Source organism: Emydura macquarii, unplaced genomic scaffold (genome assembly GCF_026122565.2).
Source record: "Emydura macquarii macquarii isolate MOO-44397 ecotype Brisbane River unplaced genomic scaffold, CSIRO-AGI_Emac_v2 contig_2473, whole genome shotgun sequence".
Classification (NCBI taxonomy): domain Eukaryota; kingdom Metazoa; phylum Chordata; order Testudines; family Chelidae; genus Emydura; species Emydura macquarii.
Window position 1 is genome coordinate 10187749 of NW_027132610.1, and position 22016 is coordinate 10209764.

At 43.1% G+C, this 22016-nt stretch overlaps 1 protein-coding gene and 1 long non-coding RNA gene across 2 annotated transcripts; one reads left to right on the forward strand and one right to left on the reverse strand.

The window, feature by feature from the left end:
- Positions 1-1067: 1067 nt before the first annotated feature.
- HMGB1 (high mobility group box 1) lies at positions 1068-10325 on the reverse strand. Its single transcript, XM_067562933.1, has 5 exons — positions 10047-10325; positions 6740-6902; positions 6394-6539; positions 5049-5223; positions 1068-3001 (listed from the first exon to the last, which is right to left on the reverse strand). Exons 2-5 carry the CDS (start codon positions 6887-6889, stop codon positions 2825-2827), a joined length of 648 nt encoding a protein of 215 aa, XP_067419034.1. The 5' UTR covers positions 6890-6902; positions 10047-10325; the 3' UTR covers positions 1068-2824.
- A 4427-nt stretch (positions 10326-14752) lies between these two features.
- On the forward strand, positions 14753-17587 carry LOC137162979 (uncharacterized). The gene is made up of 3 exons (XR_010922591.1): positions 14753-14903; positions 16319-16447; positions 17449-17587. It is a non-coding gene; the product is annotated as an uncharacterized lncRNA (long non-coding RNA).
- Positions 17588-22016: the final 4429 nt, after the last annotated feature.

Below are 22016 nucleotides of genomic sequence, written 5' to 3' on the forward strand. Positions count from 1 at the left end.
TGTATTACAATATAGTTTCGACTCATTGAATTTCTTGTATATAACTGAAATCAAAGTTTTGCCCTCGCACCCCTCCTCCTCCAAGTTGATTTCAAGGGGCTGTGTGCTCACATGAGGGCAGAATATAAACCTTTAGGATTCCAGAGATCTCTGGAGCATTCATGTCATATAATGGATCTCCAACAATAGTTACATTTGAAGAAAATTTACCTTTGGTTCTTGTTCTCAGAAAATAGTAATTATAATTAGGCTTGGAAGGATTCATTTTTATCTGTAAATTTTGGTAAATGTCAACTTCACCATACACATGCAACTCTGAAAAAATATTTCCATTAATATCAACATTTACAGATAGACACATTAAGTGCTGCTTATTTCATTTGACATGTTGAGAATTTGTTTTAATGGGTATAAAGCTTTAACTTTTTTAATCTCAACATCTACTGTCATTGTGATTTCCCACAACTATTAAAATTAAGTTGATGAAAATAGAAAATGCTGAAAAACGTCGATCTCTATCAAAATTATAAAAAATAAAATTATTCCAAGCCTAATTATAACAGATCCCCCATCACCCATCTTCATAATTGGGGATGCTGTTTTTGTGTCTGCATTTTCACCTTTACTGAAAGCAAAGATGTTGACAATTGAGGCAAAAGATAACTACTGTCCTATTCTGGCAAATAAGCACATAGCCTCTATGTTTTATTTTTGAGACCGATTAATTAATCTGAGTTTTAGTTTTGTCAGTCAGGCATTTAGAACAGACCCATGAGGAGGGCCCCCTTGTTTTCTTGAGAATTAAAAAAAAAAAAAAATCAATAATTTATTTTCTCCAGCATGTCCAAGAGAAACAAACTATCTTACTGCATATAAAATTATTTCTAGTGAATGATGGTTTAAGAGTCAAGTGTCCAATCACCAATATTTAAATACGTTTCTGTCCTAGATTTCCCGGTCTCCATGAAGAGACCTTTTGATTGGCACTCCCCTTTTGTTTGAAGCTGAAAGCAAATATATCTGAAAATAAAAACCTTAGGATACAAAGCAAGTCAGTTAACTAAATATTTAAAACCTCTGCAATTATTAGTTTATTAGTTTCATCCAGGATTCAGGTGTTCAGTATTTGTCCTGAAGTTATACATAAACAAATGCAAATTGAAATAAGAATCTGAAAGTCAAAATTGTATAACAAAACAATACTCCATCACAAAAGCGTGTAATATTACAATGCTAATTTTTTTTTTTTTTTTTTTTTTTTTTTAAACACTGGCACTTGAGAACCATAATTTTATAATGACAGAATTGCCAAATTGTCCCCCAAACTGGTAAGCAGGTATATGTGAAAATAGTTACAGTTGCCAGCACTTGAAGTTTTACTAAATATGCAAAAACTTAGCTTTGGTTTTGGAAGAGAATTATGTTTGATCAAATTAGACATTGTTGGTATATCATAGTTAAACATTTCACTTTTTAAATGCAAAATTTAATAAAATGTACTTTTCCATACAGCTATATTTAACTTATAAATGGGCAAACATGAAGAGTGCGGTATAAAACCTAACAGGAAAAATACATCTTATCTCATTTCTAATTTGAGACAATATACAACTTTGTTTAAAGGGCTAAAACTAGAATTTTAAGATTACAAATATGAATTTACATAGATTTAACAAATAATAATGGTACCATTCATAGAAACATTGGAAAGTAAAATCCTTTCCTGTGGGCCATTTACTACCAGGAGAGTTTCATGGTATAAACCCCAAAGCCATCACTATGTTGTCACAAAAAGATTAATATGGTACTTCTATAATTTTTAACTTCATACATTAAAGGGGCATGTTTATCGCTTGCAAGTGTTTGGAGATTTACAAATACAACTTTCATTACATTCATGGAGTCACATCTGTAAATTCCTCACACACCACAATGAGAGTATACCCTTCCTATTGGTCCTTCTAGGACAGCATTTTAAAGGTTTTTTTCCTCTGAAGTATTCCATGCTGTAAAATTGAATTCTATACTTCTCAACTCTCCAAGACTGGTAAACTTACGCAACTAAATAGAATATTACATTTCACAAAATCCGAGCAAATATCAGTTGGTTGAGATTTTTTTGTTTTGTTTCCAGTTATGGAAGAAAATAATTTTATTATATGCCTGGATATTTCTTTTCCTACCCTATCATGATTCTGAAGGGTATGCATATCAAAGCTTTGTTTATCAGCTGGTTATATGAAAAGTTGAAAACTGTAATAATCACGTGATCCCAAATGGGCATACAATAAAGCAAAGATGAGTTCCCCTCAAAAAAGAAAAGTTATGATTTTTCAAGGGCACCTATTAAAAGGACAACAATACTAATAAAAATTGTATTTACTCAGAAGCATTCAGAATGTCAACAAAAACAGCTGCAATTTTTTTTTTTTTTTTTTTTTTGCAATTACAGAGTGGTATTCAGTTAACAGAACAACAATTATTTTTATGATGCATCAGAGACAACCGAAGATGAAAAATGAACTACATCCCCATATATAACTAATTTGTGCTGTGCACCAACAAGAACCTGCTTTAAAACTTCCATGCCAATTTACAACCCCCACACTGTACCAGGCAAGGTTAGTGGCCATTGAAATACCACTAAGGACAGGGCTATCTAAAGACATGTTTGGTAGTGTGTTAACTATACAAAAAAAGAGACACTGTACAGTTTAAAAACAAATCTTACACAGCCTTACATTTCAATTTTTTCTTTAAAAGGAGTGAGTTGTGTACAGGGGGGTTAAATGCTTTATAGACAAGAAATTGCTCTAGAAGAGACTTATTCATCATCATCTTCATCCTCCTCGTCATCTTCCTCATCATCTTCATCCTCCTCGTCATCTTCCTCATCATCTTCATCCTCCTCCTCTTCCTTCTTTTTCTTGCTCTTCTCAGCCTTGGCAACTACCTTTTTACCTACATCAGGCTTTCCTTTAGCCCGATATGCAGCAATATCCTTGGACAAGAGAAGTGGGAAAAGGACCTCTTAGAGATTTAACCAAAACAAGAGCTCTACTAAACTTTCAAATGACACTTATGAATTTGCAGATATGCATCCTTATCTAGGACATAAAATTATAATGATCTATCCACAACACATCAGAATGACATGGTCTAATATTTGCAATGTTTCACCTCACTGAAATGCAATTATATGGCACTCTGCTTAACTGAAGTTTATTAAACAAAGAAGTACAAGAACTTTCATTAATGAGTAGACAGTGCCACCTTCTGCATGCAGTAAATGTATCCTATTGGCTAACGCTGCATAAAACTCAAATTCACACTTTTTCAATCTTTAGACAAATCATGAAATGAAGCTAGATGATTACCAATCAAAGTCATAAAAATCAGTTTGACCTCCTAGCTTTATTTAAAAAATAAAAGCATAGAATATAATTTCTCTCTAATAATCCTAGTACATATTAAATTTATGACTGGCAACAGCTTTAGGCAGATATCCTAAGCCTTGAAAATGTTTCTCCCATACATTACTTTTTAAACTGCTCGTATTACAGTTTTCAATATCTCTTAAATTCATATTTATTTCAGACGTCAATGGTCTTTAAACAAAATATTTACAAACTCTGGATTTTCAGGGGCTCAGAACTCACAAGTTTGCTTTAGAAGGAAGCTTTACATACTACATCAAATCTTAAATGTGTGTCCAAATTTAGTTGACAAATTTGGGTGATATCAATAAAAGGAGAAACAGCTGCAAGTAAAAGTTAGTGGTTTCAGATTATTTTACAATACCCTAAACTAAAATGCTTTAGTCAGTCAATTTATAATTCAAACTATTGGGGAAAATTTACTTGCAGCTCTGAATTTACTCTCCATTTATATCATACCAAAATGTAGCTTTATATGTCAATAATTAACATACTGAAGGCCAAATCATGCCTTGTGTGGCACAGGACGTCTTCTAACCCACAGTGTATTGCAGGACATGATTCCTATTAGTGCTAGAAGCTCCCACTACAGTTACTTGCCCATTAATGTGCCATCACCCCTTAACTGGTTCTGTTTGCCAACAAGGGGACACTATTGATCAGGATTTCAGCATACATGCAAAAATGTGCAATACACAGCAGCTAGGCATGTGTACTACTCCTTTAGAAAGGAGAGTTGGCATGTCTCCCATCCCATCCCTCTTTTCTTTAGCTATCTTGTCCTGGGATGGGAATATGGCTCTAGAAATTAACATGCTGGTGGCAAAGCTCTATAACCCCAATACTCAAATACAGTTCCTATCATTAAAGTAGGATTTAGCCTTAATGATACAAGAAATCAGGTTAATAGATCGACAAGCATTTTCTAAGGTGCATTATTATTATCTTTGTGATTTATCTGAAGGGAAAAATCAAAGTGAATGCAATAGACTACATGTCTAACACTAAAATATTAGAGGACTAATAATATGTAACACTTTATAGAGTAAACTAAAAACTGTTTAAGATAATTAATGTGAATATATGCTGTGACTATTGCTTCAATAGTATGTGGCAAAAAAAAAAAAAATGTAAGGACTTTTTTCCTTTATTGGCATTACTTAATAGTGCAAACTGGTTGCAGAACTCAGATGCTGCTATGAACCATTACTTTTAATACTCAAAACAGATACAACAGTATGTACTAAAGTATCAAAGAATGAGATTTGAAGTATGACGAATGAAAGTGAATCCTCATAGGAACACGTTATTAGAGGTATTCTAGATGCTATGGCAATTTGACATTTTCATAATTATACTTGTGACATACAATGCAAAAGTAGTCGATAGGCATTTTTTAAAAATCAAGTCAATCTCCTAGTCCTTCCACACACAACTCTCACTGATTTATGCACACTGAATGGTTACATTATTTTGCCATGAAAAAGAGGGATGATCATTTACAATTATTTAATCATTCAGCTGTTCAGAACATCTTTTGTTCAGCACCAAAAAATTTGAATGGAGCAGGGGTGAGGAACCCTTTGCTCACAACTGAATCTCAGTATTTACCTTTTCATACTTCTCCTTCAGTTTAGCAGCCTTCTTTTCATAGGGCTGTTTATCATCTGCAGTGGTGTTATTCCACATCTCTCCCAATTTCTTTGCAACATCTCCAATGGACAAACCAGGATGTTCCCCTTTGATTTTCGGACGAAACTCAGAGCAGAACAAGAAAAAAGCTGAACTGAAAAGAAAAATTGTAATTTTAAGTATAAAGGTTAAATTATTGTAGTAAACATAGAAAGTTTTAAGACCTTCACTACGTGATGTGGCAGTACACTGTTAAAGTGCACTAGAGAACATTTAGTGCGCACCAGCATGGTCTACACGGAGCAATTAACGTGCAACATGTTAGTGCACTTTATGTTGCATGTTACTTCCCAAGTTTTTCTAATTTTATTAGTTGTGAGAACATGGACACCTCAAACTCCTTCACAGGAAATTTTAGAATAATCTCATGATTACTGTGGAAAGATTTCCAGATGTCAATACCAGCCAAAGCAAAAATAAAATTCTTTGTTTAGTATATTTTTAGTGTTGGCTCCATTTTTAAATAATGGCAAGATTTAGCACTACACAAGCTTGGTATCGTGGTAATTTCACATTTATCTTTCAGGTGGTATGGCCTACTTTAAAGATGAAGGCCTCAATTCTGCAAGCTGTTTCATAAAGGCCGTTCCCTGCACCAGTACAAAGCTCCAATGACTTCAAAGGAAGTCTGCGTGGACACAAGGTTCTGCACATCCCAGAATGATTGAAGGACTAGGGCCTAATATTCTACCACAATTTTAAACTAGAGTTGTTTGGGCTGTCTGTTAGCAAAATTCTATAATAAACAGAGTCAAAATTGAGCGTAACAGCTTTTGTATTTATTCTTAAAAGATGAATCCACTCCAGCAATTTTATATCAAGTTCCAAGTAAACGATAGTTGAAATGGACCAAATTTAGAGATTCTAAGACCAGAAGGGGATCATTATGATAGTCTAGTCTGACCTCTTGTATATCACAAGCCATAGAACTTCCCCACAATAATTCCTAGAGCATTTTTTAGAAAAACATCCAATCTAATGATCAGTGATGGAGAATCCACCACAACCCTTGGCAAATTGTTGCAATAGTTATTTACACGTTTCCAAGCTGATTTAAAAAATAAATAAATAAAAAAATCACCTCCTGGTGTTTGTAACAGTAAATCCAACTGATTTTTAAATGTGGTTATTTGCACTATATTTGGAAATTGTGTACTTTTCTATACTTAAAATCCCCAAACTTAGATTTTTAAAAGATCATTTTATGGATACATTTCAATACAATGCTCTTGTACAAGACACACTAACTGGAAAATCTACTTACGGAGGCCTCTTTGGTGCATTAGGATCCTTCAACTTCTTTTTTGTTTCCCCTTTGGGTGGTATATAAGTTTTCATTTCTCTTTCATAACGAACCTTGTCAGCCTTTGCCATATCTTCAAACTTTCCTTTTTCCTTAACAGACATAGTCTATAAAACAATAAATTGGATGAGTGCATGATTGAGAAGTGCATCCAAGCCTATTCTAAAATTTTAGTGGGAGTAACATTAGACAGGAAATGCATTCACAAGTTTATCTGACCAATGTAAGTAAACAATAATAAATTTATATTCATTTGAGGTACTCTATGTAATCCTGTAAGGTAGTATTGTTTTTTGGTTTATCTTACCTTCCACCGTTCTGAACATTTTTTTGAGAACTCTGAAAAGTTCACTGAAGCATCCGGGTGCTTCTTCTTGTGCTCCTCCCGGCAAGTCTGCACAAAGAAGGCATACGAGGACATTTTACCTCTTGGCTTCTTAGGATCACCTTTGCCCATTTTTGCTGATTTTCTGGAACACAAAAGAAAAACATAAACCTTTAAAACTATTTTTGGCTCCCACACAATATCATAGGAAACTGGGGAAAAAAAGAGTATGTTGACTAAGATCTGTAAAAGCAGCTTTCTGAACTGTAATTTTTTTTGAGGGCCTCTCAGATTATATATAAACTTCAGCCTTCTCCTCCTCTCCCAAAGGACAATCTATTACTTGCAAAAAAAGACTATTACAGTTTTTGACACCACCTGGTCGATATAAACAACCTGGTCTACAAGACATTTGGCTATCAAAAAGACTTCCTGACAGTTATATTTAAATAGTCATTAGCAATCAAGAGTGTCTGTTGCTAGCCAATTTGCAGGTAAGTATTGGCATTAGTCTCAAAGGAAGTTGCTCCCCTCCTGGTTGGTAGAGTATAGCAGTCATATGTCAGTTAATTAAGGGCTAGAAAAATTTAAAACAGGAAGATACTGGGGGAGAGGAGAAATATTACAGTACCCTACCTCATAGTTTTTCAACCTGTGGTACATGTACCCCCGGGGTATGAGAGACACAGCCAGGGGGTACCCGGTGAAAACCCCAGTGAAGGGAGGCGGGCAGCAGCCGTCGGCTTCCTGTCCGGTCTGACCTCCGAGCTTGGAGGCTGACGGCAGCCACCGGCTTTTTGGGACACCAGGCAGCAGCCGCTGGCTTGGGCAGCAGCTGCTGGCTTTTTGGGAAGCTGCGTGGTAGCTACCTGCATCCTGCCCAGTCCCAGCTCCCAGGTGGGAGCCCAGCGGCAGTCTCCTGCGCCCTGCGCTCGCACCTGGGTGGATGCCACCCGCACCTTGGCTCTGAGCCGAGAGACAGCCTCCCGCACCCTGGCTTGAAGACGGGCAGCAGCTGCCTGGCGTCTGCCCACATCCCCAGGTCCCAGGCTGCGCGGAAACCTCCTCCACTCCAGCTCGGAGCAGGTGGCAGTCGCCCACCTCCCGGGTTGGCAGCCAGACGGCAGCCACATGCAACTTGCCCAGGTGGCAGCTCCCTTCCCCGACTCAAAACCCACTGCCCAGAAAACCAGGCAGAACCTAGCGGCTTACCCTGTCCTGAAGCCAGGCTCTACCCACAGGCTTACTTGTCAACTAGGGCTGTGAAATTGACAACTATGACAGCCCCAGATTTTACCAGTATAAAAATGTTAAGAGGGACCCACACAGTGTAATTTGCCTCAAGCCCGCACCCCCCTAGGGATGGCCATGGGGAGCGCTGCTATCCACTCTGGTGGCTACTAGTGCCTGCTCAGAACTCACAAGTTCCCACCTGTGTGAGAATATCATGTGACCCTGCCATCAAGCCATAGTGATTGGCTGGTGTTGACCTTTGCTCCTATATGGAGGAAGGGGAGGAGGGGAGAAACAGCAGGAGATTTTATTATCTGCTACAGCCACACAGCATTGCAGAATTCAGAACTCTCCTGCTTTACGAGAAATACAGTCATCCAGCAGTAAAGGGGGAAAGACTGTATTTAACAGAGTGGAAAACTGAGTGTTGGGGTACTTATTATAATTTTCAGAAATTAGGGAGTACTTACTACTTAAAAGGTTGAGAAACACTGCCCTATCTGGATCAGTCTGTTGGGTTATAAAGAATTTACTCATGCGTTTTTCACCTTCAAAATGCTTTACAAATATTAGCATATTTTATTTCTGTATTGTTTCATATAAACTATCTGTTAAGTTACTTTCCACTTCAATTATACTGCAAAACTTTTGCTCCCTACAATGTGCAGCTAGAAATAGTGGAATTAAATATGGCACTGAAACATGTTATGTTCCAACCAATTACTTTAAAAGCATGACATTTACATGACTTAGCAGGAGTGTGCTCACTGAGAAGACATCCCCATACCTTTTGAAGGGTACTGAGGAGGGAGGGGACAAAAAAGTCTCTTCAGCACATTCACACACAAGGTAGGTAATTTCTTTATAACTATGGTAGGGGGGAAAAACACCTACTGCCGCATAAACTTTGGTCTCAGGAGAGGAGTGAAACAAGTGGGCAGTGTGTGCATGTATTGCCACAGAAGCAGCATTTCCGATCAGTTTGGCGTATGGACAAACAGATTTCTACTCTGTGACTAAACACATCCGGTTTGAAGTGTCTATTGAGTAAATAAGGCTGATGAATCAGGAGCCATTTCTGCCTGCAATGGAGATGCTTCCAGAGCAACCCCTTCAGTCGAGGCTAGTCTAGTGACACATAGGTGGGATGAGGGGGCTCACTTGCTCCTGTTCATAGAAAGGAAGCAGGAGGACCATGAAAAAAATTCAACAGGGGAATTCATATTTCACAGCACTTTATTAATATTGCAAGTCATTTCACCTTGAACACTAATTAAAACCTTGCAATTTCATATTAACTTACATTTAAATGCCCTCTTCCCGCCATTTTGAACACGGGGGGGAGCAGGAGGAAAACTTAAGACCCCTTAAAAAGTGATTTTCTGAAAATGCTACAAAGGAAGGGAGGGGGAGGAAGAGTGAGAACAGGACACAGTAGGTGGTGTGTGTGTGTGTCTGTGTCACAAGTCTTCCTGATTTATGAACTCTGGAAAGAGATGAGGCAATAATGTCAGAGGAAGGGGAGATGGATTTAATTCTAAATCCGAAGGGGCAGTTTGTGGCTTCCACGTGTGTAACCAACCCCCCCACCCCACCCCAAAGAACTCCACACACAGTAATTGTTTTTAATCGTGCTGTTGCGCCGCTCTCGCTGGGGAGAAAAAAGGCCTGCGGGTTTATCAATCACGTCTTGGCAGCCGTGAAGCGTCCCGAAGTGGCCGCACGCCGGATCTAGGCTAAGCCCGCCGCGGCCCGGCGGCGCTGCCACGAGCTAGCAGGCGCAGCCCGCGCCCCTCGGCCGCGTCTCACGAGGCTCGAGGCAGGGCGATGGCGGGTCCCGCTGCCGGGCGCGCGGGGGAGAGTTTGCAATGGCGCCGGCTGCACCGCGGGAAAGGCGGCAGCGCCGTTCCTCCCATTTTGTGCGAACGGCCCGGCCGTGAGAGAAAGTCCCCCTGAAACGTGCGCCGGGGCCGCTCGGCTGCAGCGCGGCCGGGCGCGCGGGAGGCGGGGGAGCCCCCGGCAGCCCAGCGCGCGGCCCCGCAGCTCTCGCTCTCACCAGCTCGGAGCAGCGCGGCTGCCTCCCGGAATGGCCGCTGCTCGCCGCCGCCGCGGCGCAGAGAACATGGCTCCTTCCTGCCTCCCTTTGTGTGCGCGCCCGGCGCACGCTCGGCCATGACAGCGGTGGGGGAGGGGGGGCCCGGCGCGCTTCCAAGCGCGGCCTGAGCCCCGGCGAGCGAGCGGGCGGGTAGCCGCGCCGGCCGGCCGCAGTCTCCCCTCCCCACCGCGGCCGGCCGCTCGCTCGCTCCGCTCGCCCCCGGCTGGGGAAACCCCCCGCCCCGCCGCGGCCCTGGCGGAGGGAGAAAAGGCGGCTGGAAAAGTTCCGCCGAACTGCGCCCCCGCCCCGCCTCCCCTCCCGCGCCTCGCGCCCTCCGCGCGGCGCCCGTCAGCCATGTTCCAGCGAGCGCAGCCCGGGCTCGCCCGCCGCCGACACGGCCCCGCCGGGCAGCGCCCGGCCCCGCGGCCCTGCGACGATGGATGCCGCAGGGCGTCGGGAGCAGCGCGGCGGCGCCGCCCGTGCCCACGGCGCGAGCCCGAGCCCTACGGGCGGGGGTGGGGGAATTTTCCCTGTCTGCTTCCACCCCCCCTCCCGCCTCACGAACTCGCCCGCCCGCCGGGAGCCTGCCTCACCGTAGACGCAGCCTAATTCGCCTTTGTGTGGCCGCGGCAGAGCGAGCGCAGCCCCCGGAGCGCGCGGCCCGCCGGGGCCGGGATACTCACCGCCTCGCTCTCTCGCTCAGTCAGTCAGTCAGTCAGTCAGTCCGTCCGTCAGTCACTCACACCAGCGAGCCACAGGCGCAGAGACACTAGCCCGGCTGCTGCTGGCGCTGGCCCCCGGTGCTGCCTGGTCTCGCTGTAGCCCAATGCACTGCAATGGCTGAGAGCGGGATCGATACGCAGCCTCCTCACGCTCTCAGCGCTGGTAACATTACTCTCAACACAGCCCCGCTCCGATTGGCGGCCGCCAAGCCAGCCGCCCACCTGATTGGTGGAGCCCCTTCCATTGTCCTGACCAGAGGGCGCCGCCGATTGGCCGCGGCGCACGACACGTCACTGAGGATTGAAAGGGCGCGCAAATATAAAAGTGAGTGGAGGGGAGGCTGGCTGAGGCGGGATGTACAGCTCTGAGAGACTTAGTGCTGTGCTGCTGTGCACGAGGAGAGCAGCTCATAGGCAACCACGTACTCCCAGTCTAGCCAAAGGGCGCCTCGCTTCCCCAGCCCCACAGCCACTTCTGTCTCCACAGAGCTCACCCAGAGCCCTGCTTTGGGAACCCTTTTCTCACACATCCTACCCACCAGGCTCCTGCTGCTACAAGGCAAGGGGATAGCAGGACATTTTGTTAAACCCTTGGCAAATACCGACCCTTAGCAATCAGTGCCTGTCACTGAGATAGATGGTCATACAGCATCATAATACAGCCACCCCACATTTCTATGGTACCTTCCACCTAAGATATCTGCACACTCTACAAACTATGACTTTCTATATGATAAATAACTCCATTTTACAGATGAGGAAAATGAGGACAGAGACATTAGATATCAAGCTGTGGCAGGGCTCTAGGAATCAAATCCAGGTCTCTGCCCCCCCTCCTGTTTAAACTTCTAGGTCACATTTCCCCATACAGTAATGTCTATAAAGTAGTCCAATGTAAAAATACAATATATGATGTGTGTTTTTAGCTATATGGATCACTTTATCAGACATGGCTATATTTCAGGCACAAAACATGATCTATTCTACTCTTGACTTTTAAGCAGTAGAAGGCAACAGATCTTGGTTTGATGTACAGTTTTGCAACAGACTTCCTGAGGCCTGGTTAACACTGAGAACTTACATTGGCACAACTACATCTCTCAAGGGTGTGAAAAATCCGTATGTTTGAGAGATGTAGTTATGCCGACCTAGCCTCTGGTGTAGACAATGCTAGGTCAACAGAAGAATTCCATTGGAAGTCTGTTACAAAGTTGTAAATAGAATCAATATCTACTGCTCTACCTAGCTACTGCCTCTAAGGGAGGTGGCTTGTCTACGCCAACAGGAGAATCCTTCCCTTTGGCATAGGCAGCAACTACACTGAGGTCTGGTCTAGACCAATACTTACGCTGACAAAACTTTTGTCTCTCAGGGGTGTGAAAAAAACATCCCCCTGAGCGACATAAGTTTTGTCAGCATAAGCACTTGTGTGGACAGCACTATGTCAGTGCTCTCCCACTGACATAGCCACCGCCGCTCATTTAGGTGTTTTTATTATGTCAGCTGGAAAGCTCTCTCCCTTTGCCATAAGGCGGCTACACAAGTGCTACAGCTGTGCGGCTGTAAATTTTAAGTGTAGACTAGCCCTGAAGCACTACAGCGCTGCAGCTGCAGCACTGCCGGTGTGCTGCTGTATTGTTTTAAGTGTAGACATAACCTTAGTGACCTTGGATCAAAATACTTAGTCCAACATTTTCAAAGAACTGTCCACTGATTTTGAGTGCCTCAGATTACTTCAGTTGGACCTGTGGGTGCTCAACATTTCTAAAATTTAGTTTCTATACATCAATTTGGCTGTGCAGAAGCTGAGGCATCCAAAATTAACGAACACTTGAAAATCTGGGCCTTAACCTTTATGGACTTGAATCACCCTTGTTTCCCTGCAATCTGTGTAGTCATTTACACCAATGCATAATCAAAATAATAACTGTTAGCATCTATTTTGCACTTGTGTAAGTGATCGTACAAGGTTCAGATTAATGGTAAGTAAAATAGAGAAACCAATTCCCTCCCTCATAGGGATGTTAGAAGATTTGTTATCATTTGTAAAAGATGTGCAAAGAAAAATTTGTTCTTACCTGTTAATTTCTTTTCTCTAATAACAAGGCAAGCAGTCCTCACTAACAGGTGATCCATAAAGTCTTCAGAATTTGGAAGCAGCCTAAAAGATGGAAGGAGGACAAATCCCTAAGTAGCTCCATACCCAGAACATATAGCCATATGAACACTTCCAAAGCTCTACAGTTAGAAAAAGTAAACTGTAACGTTCCCCTAGTGCAATCTGAACTGGAGAATGGCTGAGACACCCAAATCCCCCACGCCTGGAGCCCACTTTACCCTGCTCTGCTGTGAGAACCCCCTCTCCTGGGCTGTTCACACACGGCTTCCAGCAAGCAAACTGATCCCAACTAAGTGAGTGAGTGCTTCTAGCTAGCCACTCTTTGGATTATACAACAGAATGGCCCCAGTTAATATCCCCAAACCCAGATGCAACCCTAGGAACCTCCATCTTACAATGTTCAGTGATGCCCATAAAACACTGTAAGCTCACATAAGTTAGTCAATTAAACAAAGAAATTGATATGCACCAGTCTTACATACTACTCCAAGCGGAGTCTCCAGCACACTTCAAACCAAATGCACTGCTTTTGGTAAAACAAACAAATTTATTAACTATAGAAGGATTTTAAGTGATCATAAGTCAAAGGATAACACTTCAGATTTGGTCAAGAGAAAACAAAAGCAAAATGTATTCTAAACTAAGCTTAATACTTTCAGCAACCTTACAAACCAGTGATTCTCACCACAGGCTGGCTGGTTTCTCTTCAGCCAGGCTCTCCCCTTTGGTCAGCACTTCAGTTGGTTGGTGGAATTTGTAGATGGAGATGGAAAAGAGAGAGATAGCAAATGTCTCCGTTTTTTATAATATTCCTTCTCCCCTCTGGGACTTTGTCCCTCACCCCCCTCTCAGGGTCAAGTGACAAACAATGTCCTTGTAAGGTTTCATCCATGTCCTGAGTCAGTGAACATTACCTAATCATGGTTCCAAGCTGGCCAAGGGAAGGATGGTGACTCACTCAAGAGTCCAATTGATTCTCTGTTGATGCCCAGGCCAGTCCTTTGTTCCTGGAAAGCTGAGCTGGGTTTGTCCTATACACGCCTTGATGAGGTGTTAACTGCCCCTCTGCTCCTGGAGAGTTTTCCCTGGATATGTTTCAAGCCATGAGGACACATCTTTGGGAATATTACATGGTGAAGCCTCATAACCATACACCTGACATTGCAACCAACATATTACATAACAATAATGATCAGTACACCATGAGCATTCCAAAAACATCTTATATGACATACTTTGCATTAAACAATACACAATTATACCATAAGGGTGAACATGGGGGTGCAGGGTGTCACATGAACATCTAAGTATGATGACTAACCACATATTCAAAGTTAACTATTTACATGTGATCACTCCTGTGCAAGAATAATATGAAGTAAAGAAGATAAGTGAAATACCAGTGAACAACTAGGTAAAGTATACATTCTGTTAAATTTAGAATTATAAGCAGACCAAAATAAAGGGTGCGATTGAATTTTCTAGCCATACTGTCACCAAACAAATAAATTAATATACATACACTAATACTAATACACTACTGCATTAAGTCATAAAAGAGGAGGCCCAAAGTCTCTCAGTCCAGGATATAAGCACTGATCTGGTAGAATGAATTGCAATACTTTCCAGAGGAGGAATATCTTTAGCTGTAAGCCAGTGTAGCAAGGGGGCGTGGCCTCCCTCAGAGATGGACCGGGAGGGACAGCCCAACACCAAAGGGCGGAGCCAAACAACCCTGCCCGCCTCACCGGAAGCAGAGGGGTGGAACAGGAAGTATAAAGGTGAGCCCTCTAGCTCAGTTTGGAGGGAGCTGCTGGAGGGGAAGGACATTTCTCCACCAATGCTAGGGCCCCAGCCTGACCACTGTACCACTGAGGAGCTGCCCACAACTCTGAGGGTCTGTGGAGGCTACCCCTGGCCATATACCCAAAGAAGACTGATGGTGACCCTGGGGCCCAGCTACTCCAGGGAAGAGGGGTAGGAAGGAGCCCAGGAAAACAAGATGACTGTCCAGTTGAGTTGAGGCTGGAGCTCTGCTGACCCAGTGGCAGAACACTCTGCCATTGATAGGGCCCTGGGCTGTGATGCGGTGAAGTCGGGAGGGCCCGTGTCATCCTCCCACCTTGCCACACCACCCCTGATATGGTTGCCTCACCCTGGCCTGTGAAGCCTTGGAGGTCAACAGGCTGCTTGCTCACCCCGCCCTGCCTGAGGGCTGAGGGCAATAGACTTGAGGACCTGGGACAGAGACTACTTAATCGTCTGTGGCCTGCAGGAAGGGCCAAGACTCCTCCTCTGAATGCTAATTCCCCTTTGAAGCGTTCATACCCACAGGAGCACTCTAGCGAGGGTGCGTGGCCTCCCTCCCAGACAGACTGGGAGGGATGGCCCAACACCTTAGAGTCAGTTTTGATCCAATTTGCTATAGCAGACTTTGAGGCTTGGTTCCCACTCTGCTTCGTGGATGATGGATCACAAGTATTAGACTATTTCCTCACTAGTCTGTTTCTCTTCAGATAAATCCAGATTGTAAAAGCACCTCAAGAAAGCAATCAATATCACTTTTTGCTTCATGGAAGAAGTGAATGGCTTCTTAGGGTTAAGAGATTGGTTACAAGTATTCCCCTGCTTGTTAAGGTCTGATACTACGTAGCTCTTGTCTGACTTCTCAAGGTGATATATTTTCAAAGTGCAGAAAGGCAAAGCTTATTGCTCAAAGTGCCAGGGAATTTACACTGGGGTTTTGTTTCTTTTCTGTATCATCAAAACGCTTTGGATTTCCATTTTTCCAACTATAAGCTCTCCATCCCTGCAAGTTCAGATCTCTCATGAAAGCTTCCCTATGTGACTGAAGAAAGGGAGGGCCCTGGAGAACATGGTCCCTCATTCTGCATGATCAGAAAGAAGATCTCATAATCTTAAAACTTTTTAAAACCTAACCTGTCTTCTTCCAGAATAAGTATTTTGGGTGTTTATCTGATCCCCTCACTGAGTTAGTGGTCTGCTAAAGATGAGATTGTTCTTGTCTTAAACTGACAATAAATAAACTTACATGCTCTCTGATCATGTTTGCTGTCTTCTGAATTGTTTCTTCCCTAGTTGATGCCTCTTTCAGAATGTGTTCTGTGAAAAGGCAAAAGAACTTCCTTTCCAAGTCCTCCATCACAATTATCAAATGGTAGAAAAACCTGAGTATCTTTTGGTGAGAAAGATGGATGGGTTCATGTTGATAGGCAACTGTATTAAGATCTGAAAATCCTTTTGAAAAAATCATGGGCAAAATGGAAGTTAATGTTTCCATCCTGGAGGAAGTGTTCTTTGTGTATCTGTTGAAGTGCTTAAGGTCTGGTATTGCCCTTGAAAATCCATTAATCTTTTATCTCCAATAACAGAGTACACACCTGAGAACAACTGTGAAGAGACTACTCCTTTGGCCCTTTGTGTAGGAGATGGTATCTCTGGTCATACTGAATTTCTTCAAATTGTTGTTGAGAACTGAGGAGGAATAAAGGAAATGGAAGGTATTTACAAACTTTATCCCTAAGCTGACTATCAGTGGTGGTCTAGAGCCAATGATTTAGAAAACATGAGATATATCCTTAGCAATATGATTGTAGGATACGTATTGATTCACTGCACCATGTGGAGGTTCTAGTTGTTTGGGAAACTTTTTAAAAGTATGGCTTTTTCATCACCTCTGGTATTTTTATTCCAGGCTCTGTGTATGTCTCCATAGTCCAGTGAATTTCTGAGCTGCCCTCATGTATAGGAATATGAGGAACTTATTTGCCAGTTGATGTTCCTAGCATTTTAAGAGCAGAAGTAACGTGTTTTTTCTCCTCTTTATGTAGTGCCACATCCCTTTTTAGTGCCTCACCAAAACTTTACTGAAGTCAAAAATCTATTTTGAATGAGTCTATATGAAAGATACAACCATTAGAGTCACCTGTTTGCTGCACTGGATAACAAGAACTTACCAAAAAATTCACATTTAAGGCTGCATCAAGCATGAGCCACCTCAAGCCTCATTCAAAGAAACTTTGTTCATAAATTAATTTTTCATCCTAAACAAGACTTATCTTAGCCTTCTGTTATAATTACTCTGGGATAACAGGTGGATGTCTATAGAGAAGCTTCAGAGTTCCTATTTAGGGATGCTTCTGTCTTGAAAGCCATGGATTCTTTTGGGAATTGGTCTCTCAGATGGGACTTTTGAGTCATTAATGAAGAATGAGACTACTTTATCTAATATAGGCACCCACTAGTATATATACACAACAAAATTGGAATAAAAAGATTCCTGTTTTGAACTAGAAGAAAAATACTTTCATAGCGGTTTAGAAGGCTCAGTTTGCTCTTCTTGAATTTTTATATCTATTATATATATATCTTAATATCTGATGAAGTGGGTAGCAGCCTACGAAAGCTTATGCCTGCAGAAATTTGTTAGTCTTTAAAGTGCTAAAGGACTCTCATTGATTTTGCTATAATATTCTAACATCTTTTTAACTCTTTGCTCAAGGAACACAGGTGGAAAAGTTTGTCAGTGGTCCTGCTCCAACCACCTCTTCCAGAACACAATTATTTTTCCTTCTCCAAGGAAGATGAGCTAGAGTATTAAACTTTTTTCCCTTTAAAATACCTATTTGTCTTCCCTTTTACCAATCTTTGGGGAGGGTGAGGGAAATTGAGATAAAAAGGACTTTCTAGACTATTTAGAGTGAATGAGTAGTGACAGGGAAGTTCTACCTAGATTGAAATCCTATGATGAAAGGGAAGATGTTTACATACACCCACACACTTCAAAATCTTCATTTTGACCATGGATGAAGGCCCTTACAGGTGCTGCCTGGTTGTCAATGGAACCTGCAACAGAGATGGGTGCAGGGTGGATACCCTGGTGCAGGATACCTGTTTCTTTCTCAACCGCAAAACCATCATTTTAAAACTTTAGTGAGAAAAACTGTCATTTCACGGCATACTGCAAGCAAATCAAACTATAGAAACCAATTGTCCTGAAAAATATACACTTACTTGGGTTCTAAAATCTTCATCCTGAGGTGAGAAAAGGAGGGGCATTGTCAAGTGCAGAAAGCGCAGGAATAGCTCAGGACAGGACAGCATTCTCCCCAAGGGAGTGGATTATTGCCTTTACTATCCTGTGCAGGTTTATCTTTTTGTAGAGAAGGAGGGTTTATTCATGATTTTGTCACTTCAGCTCTTCCAGCTTAAATAAGAACTAGCACTGGGGTGACCAGCTAGCAAGTGTGAAAAATTGGGAAGGGGATGGGGACTAATAAGCACCCATATAAGAAAAAGCCCGGAATATCGTGACTCTCCCTGTAAAATCAGGGCATCTGGTCATCCTAACTAGTACACAGCAGAGGTATTCCTTCAGGTCAAAAATAAGTGTGTCAATGTGACTACAGTATGGCAAAGAGTAACTCCATCCACTTGTCAGTCACACCCAAATGCCAACATTACGTTTAAAAAAAAAAAAATAGTTTAAGAAGGTATCTAAGCAAAAAGCTAAATTTCCTGCTCAGAGTGGGACCAAACAACTGTCTGTACAACACCTGGCTACGTGATCCAAGGATGGAATTACTGGTGCTTTGGGTGCCGTCACTTTCAGCTTTAGAATGATTTCATGGTTTACCCCTCAGTGTGGCTTGCTAGCAATGCATTCAGAGGAAGTATTGTACATTTTAACCCCTTTTAACCTAGGCTACTGTGCCAACTTGTACATAGGCCATACTTACACAATCCTGTTTCTCATCATCAGATACAGAGCTGTGATGACATTGTTCTAAAATCTGTCTTTTCCAGATCAATGGGAAATACTTTAAATACTGTCTAAAAATCAATCCCCAATGAGCAGGACTTCTTCCAAATGCCTGAGACTTGGCAGGTCTGCAAATAGTTATTGCAACACACACTATGTGTTTTGCTTTATCTTTTTCAGCTGGATATGTTCATGTTGCATAATGTAACATGTTTATTGTCAACAGTTTTCTAAGCATTATCTAAATAGCAGGCCTTGAGAAGGCCATTTCACCACTTGTCCTGAGTGAGTGGGTATTTTGAATAGCTGAGTGGGTGATGGCTGGGGAGTGGAAGTAGCAGCTAAAGGTGATGGCCTGGGAAGATGCAGCAGTAGTGTTAAATGGAGGAAGTAGACTGGGAGAGAGAGTTGGGGAGACTGCTGCTGCTGCAGTGAATTCATTGACAAGCTTGATTTTTGAGTTAGCTGATTTCTGTTGACATTTGAACCCTGGAAGAGATTACATAACTTCTATAGCTTGTTGCTATGCTTTTAATGAGGCTTAGCACTTATATAGTTCTCACCTTTGAAGTGCTTTACAAACAATTGATAGGAAACGTGGTTTATTTTTGCTTCTTCCATAATGCATAGGTACAAAATATTTAGGAGAATACAACAAATTCCATGATCAGAATGCGACATAAATGTCAGCAATCCAGTTTTTTCTGATGGGAAACACTAACAGAATTTTTTTTATTATAGACCTTTGGTTTCTTTACTTTCACAGAAAAAAACATTCTTCTTTGAGGCTTCCATGCAGCCCCATTTTGGGCCAGATGGAAACCATGTCTGGTTCCAATAGCAAGAAGAGGTTCAAGAAATGTGATTCATGTGCTGAACTGTTCCTGAATCTGATGTCCATTTCAAATCAGTGGCATACCGAGAGGAGGATGAGGGGGTCAGGCCCGAGCAGTGCTGGGCCAGCCCTTCATGACACATGGGGGGTGCAGGAAGCTCTAGAGGCAGCTGGACAGAGCCCAGAGGCAGGCGGGAGCTGTGGCTGACCAGGAGGAGCTCCCCATCGCTACCCCCTGGCCAGGGAGGTGGGGTGTGAGGATGAAGCCACCCTGCCCAAGCCGGCTGCGGGGCTGGAGCAGGAGAGGCAGGCGGCGTGTGGTGGTTAAGTGTAGGAGGGGGATGGCGGAGCCCAGCTCTGCCGCCATGAGCACCAGAAAATCCCCTGCCCAGGGCAGCTGGGGGGTAGCGCTGTCTAATGGGAGCTGGGAACTCCCCCACCCTGCGTGGGAAGGGTGCATGAGGCCGGGGGTGTGTGTGGAAATGCAGGCTTGGCCCCCTGGCGCTGGAGACCCCCAGTATGTCACTATTTCAGATATTTGATTTGCCTGGGATACAATATGCAGTGTGCCACGAAAGTGTGTCTTGGACTAGACTGGAACAGGGAGCCACAGTAACTCATTGTGGAGTACTGTGCTCTAGCTGGCCCTGCTGTTCTGGGGCCTGTTAGGAATTGTGTGGTTCTCAGTGTACATCTATGAATATAACACTGTTACTGTCCCTATTCATTTTGAAGTGGTTGCTGTACATTTATGATTGTTACCCTCTATTTGTCACTGATCCCACTGTACAATAACAAGGAAGTTGGTGCTTTCAGAACTACTAGACACTCTGCAGCCAATGTTATAAGCTAATAAATACGTATGCAGCCTAATAGCCTCTGTGTTTAGCTGTTCAAGTATGTGTAATTTAAAAGCAAATACATTAAAAAATTAATAAATTAATGGAACAGAACTTAACAAGGGAGAGAATGTTCATGTCCACTTTACTTACACATACAGCAACCGTGGCTTTCACAGGTCAGTGCATATGAAGCTGCGGTTGTCCTTAATGCCCCGAGCGGTGGAGTGGTAGGTATAGGGATGCAGCCCGTGACACAATGTGGAATGTTGGGGTGAGGGTGTAAGGAGGTGCTCTAATGGAGTTCTCCAAGGACTGCAAAAGGAGGCGAGCCTGTGATTGTTGAACCTGTAGGTCCACAAGAAACTGCAGCATCTGTGTTTGCTGCTGAAGATGCCCCATTATGTCCTGATGCATCTCCCTCTCCTTTTCCTGCTCGGTCTCCTGGGCCTTCCTCCTGGCCCATTTTCCTTCCTCAGGCTGTCTATCATGTTTCCCTTTAGGCCCTTTGCTCACAGTCTGATGCAGCACAGGCTTGCAGGATCTCATCCAAATCCTCTTCTTTCTCCTCCTTATCTGGCTCAGCTGTTCCACAGGTTTAAAGGAGGAACCCCTCAAGGCTCCAACGGCAGCAGCTGCTGATAAAACACACAGAGGCAACATTGTCAAGATAGTCACACTGTAAAGTGAAAGTTAAGATTCAGAATTCCCTTCCCTTGCTCTCCTAAAGTTTTAAACAAGACATGCTTATTGACACTTCTGCTTTTGGAGTACTTGTGCACAGCGCCACTCTCAGCACCAGCCAGGATGAGTATGGCCTGCCAGGGGTGATAGAAATAAGGAGGGAATTGCTCAATTGCATGAAACTATGAGTGTAGGGCAATGGCACTGAATATTGACACCATTTTCCACAGGTTAGGGGATTTTAGCAGATATCTCACTCCTGAGGGTAACAAAGCCAGGGAAAGCACAGCTGCCGCTGGTGTCCCAAAGCCAGTCAAGGCTCATTTGCTGCTAGCCTGTGTACTGCAGTGGTGCCTGCCCAAGTTATTGCCAATTGGCATGGGAAAATGTCCCATCACAGAGGAAGAAATAAGGCTGCCATCCCTAGAAACCTTCGTGAGAGGATTGCAGAGCACCTCCATGAAAGTTTCATTGAGATCTCTCAGGAAGATTCAAGGGACATCCTGTGTACATAAATAAACAGCTCCGCCTGGCCCCCTTTGCCTAACTCTACAGCGGAATGAAAAGCAGATAACAACAGTACCTCTCTTTGTTGTACCTGTGCTAGTAAGAGCAAATTAATGAAAAGTTGATAGCTGTGTTGTGTTAAGTTGGGGGCAACATCAGTACATCACTATAATGGGAAATAAATTTACACACTTACCTCTTACAGTTACTTCCTCTGCATCGGGCTTGTCCATGCTTGGCTGCAGGGACTGACTGGACTGCAGTCAAGTCTCAAACAGGTCCTGGCTCACAGCATAGCTGGATCCCCAGACGCATGTCTCCCATCCTCTTCCTCTCCCTCCTCCTCCTCGTCCTAGCTATTCATGCCAAGGGTCTGTGGCTGGGGCTCCTCAGAGGTGTCCACGGTGGCATGCAGGGTGGTGGTGGGATCTCTGCCACATATG

What these genes read in the sequence shown, in the direction of transcription:
- HMGB1 (XM_067562933.1), bottom strand. Translation starts at nt 6,889, where the DNA reads ATGGGCAAAGGTGATCCTAAGAAGCCAAGAGGTAAAATGTCCTCGTAT. An exon ending in AATGTTCAGAACGGTGGAAG is followed by an intron (nt 6,540 to 6,739) that starts GTAAGATAAACC and finishes ATTGTTTTATAG; the next exon opens with ACTATGTCTGTTAAGGAAAA. An exon ending in AATGCACCAAAGAGGCCTCC is followed by an intron (nt 5,224 to 6,393) that starts GTAAGTAGATTT and finishes TTTTCTTTTCAG; the next exon opens with TTCAGCTTTTTTCTTGTTCT.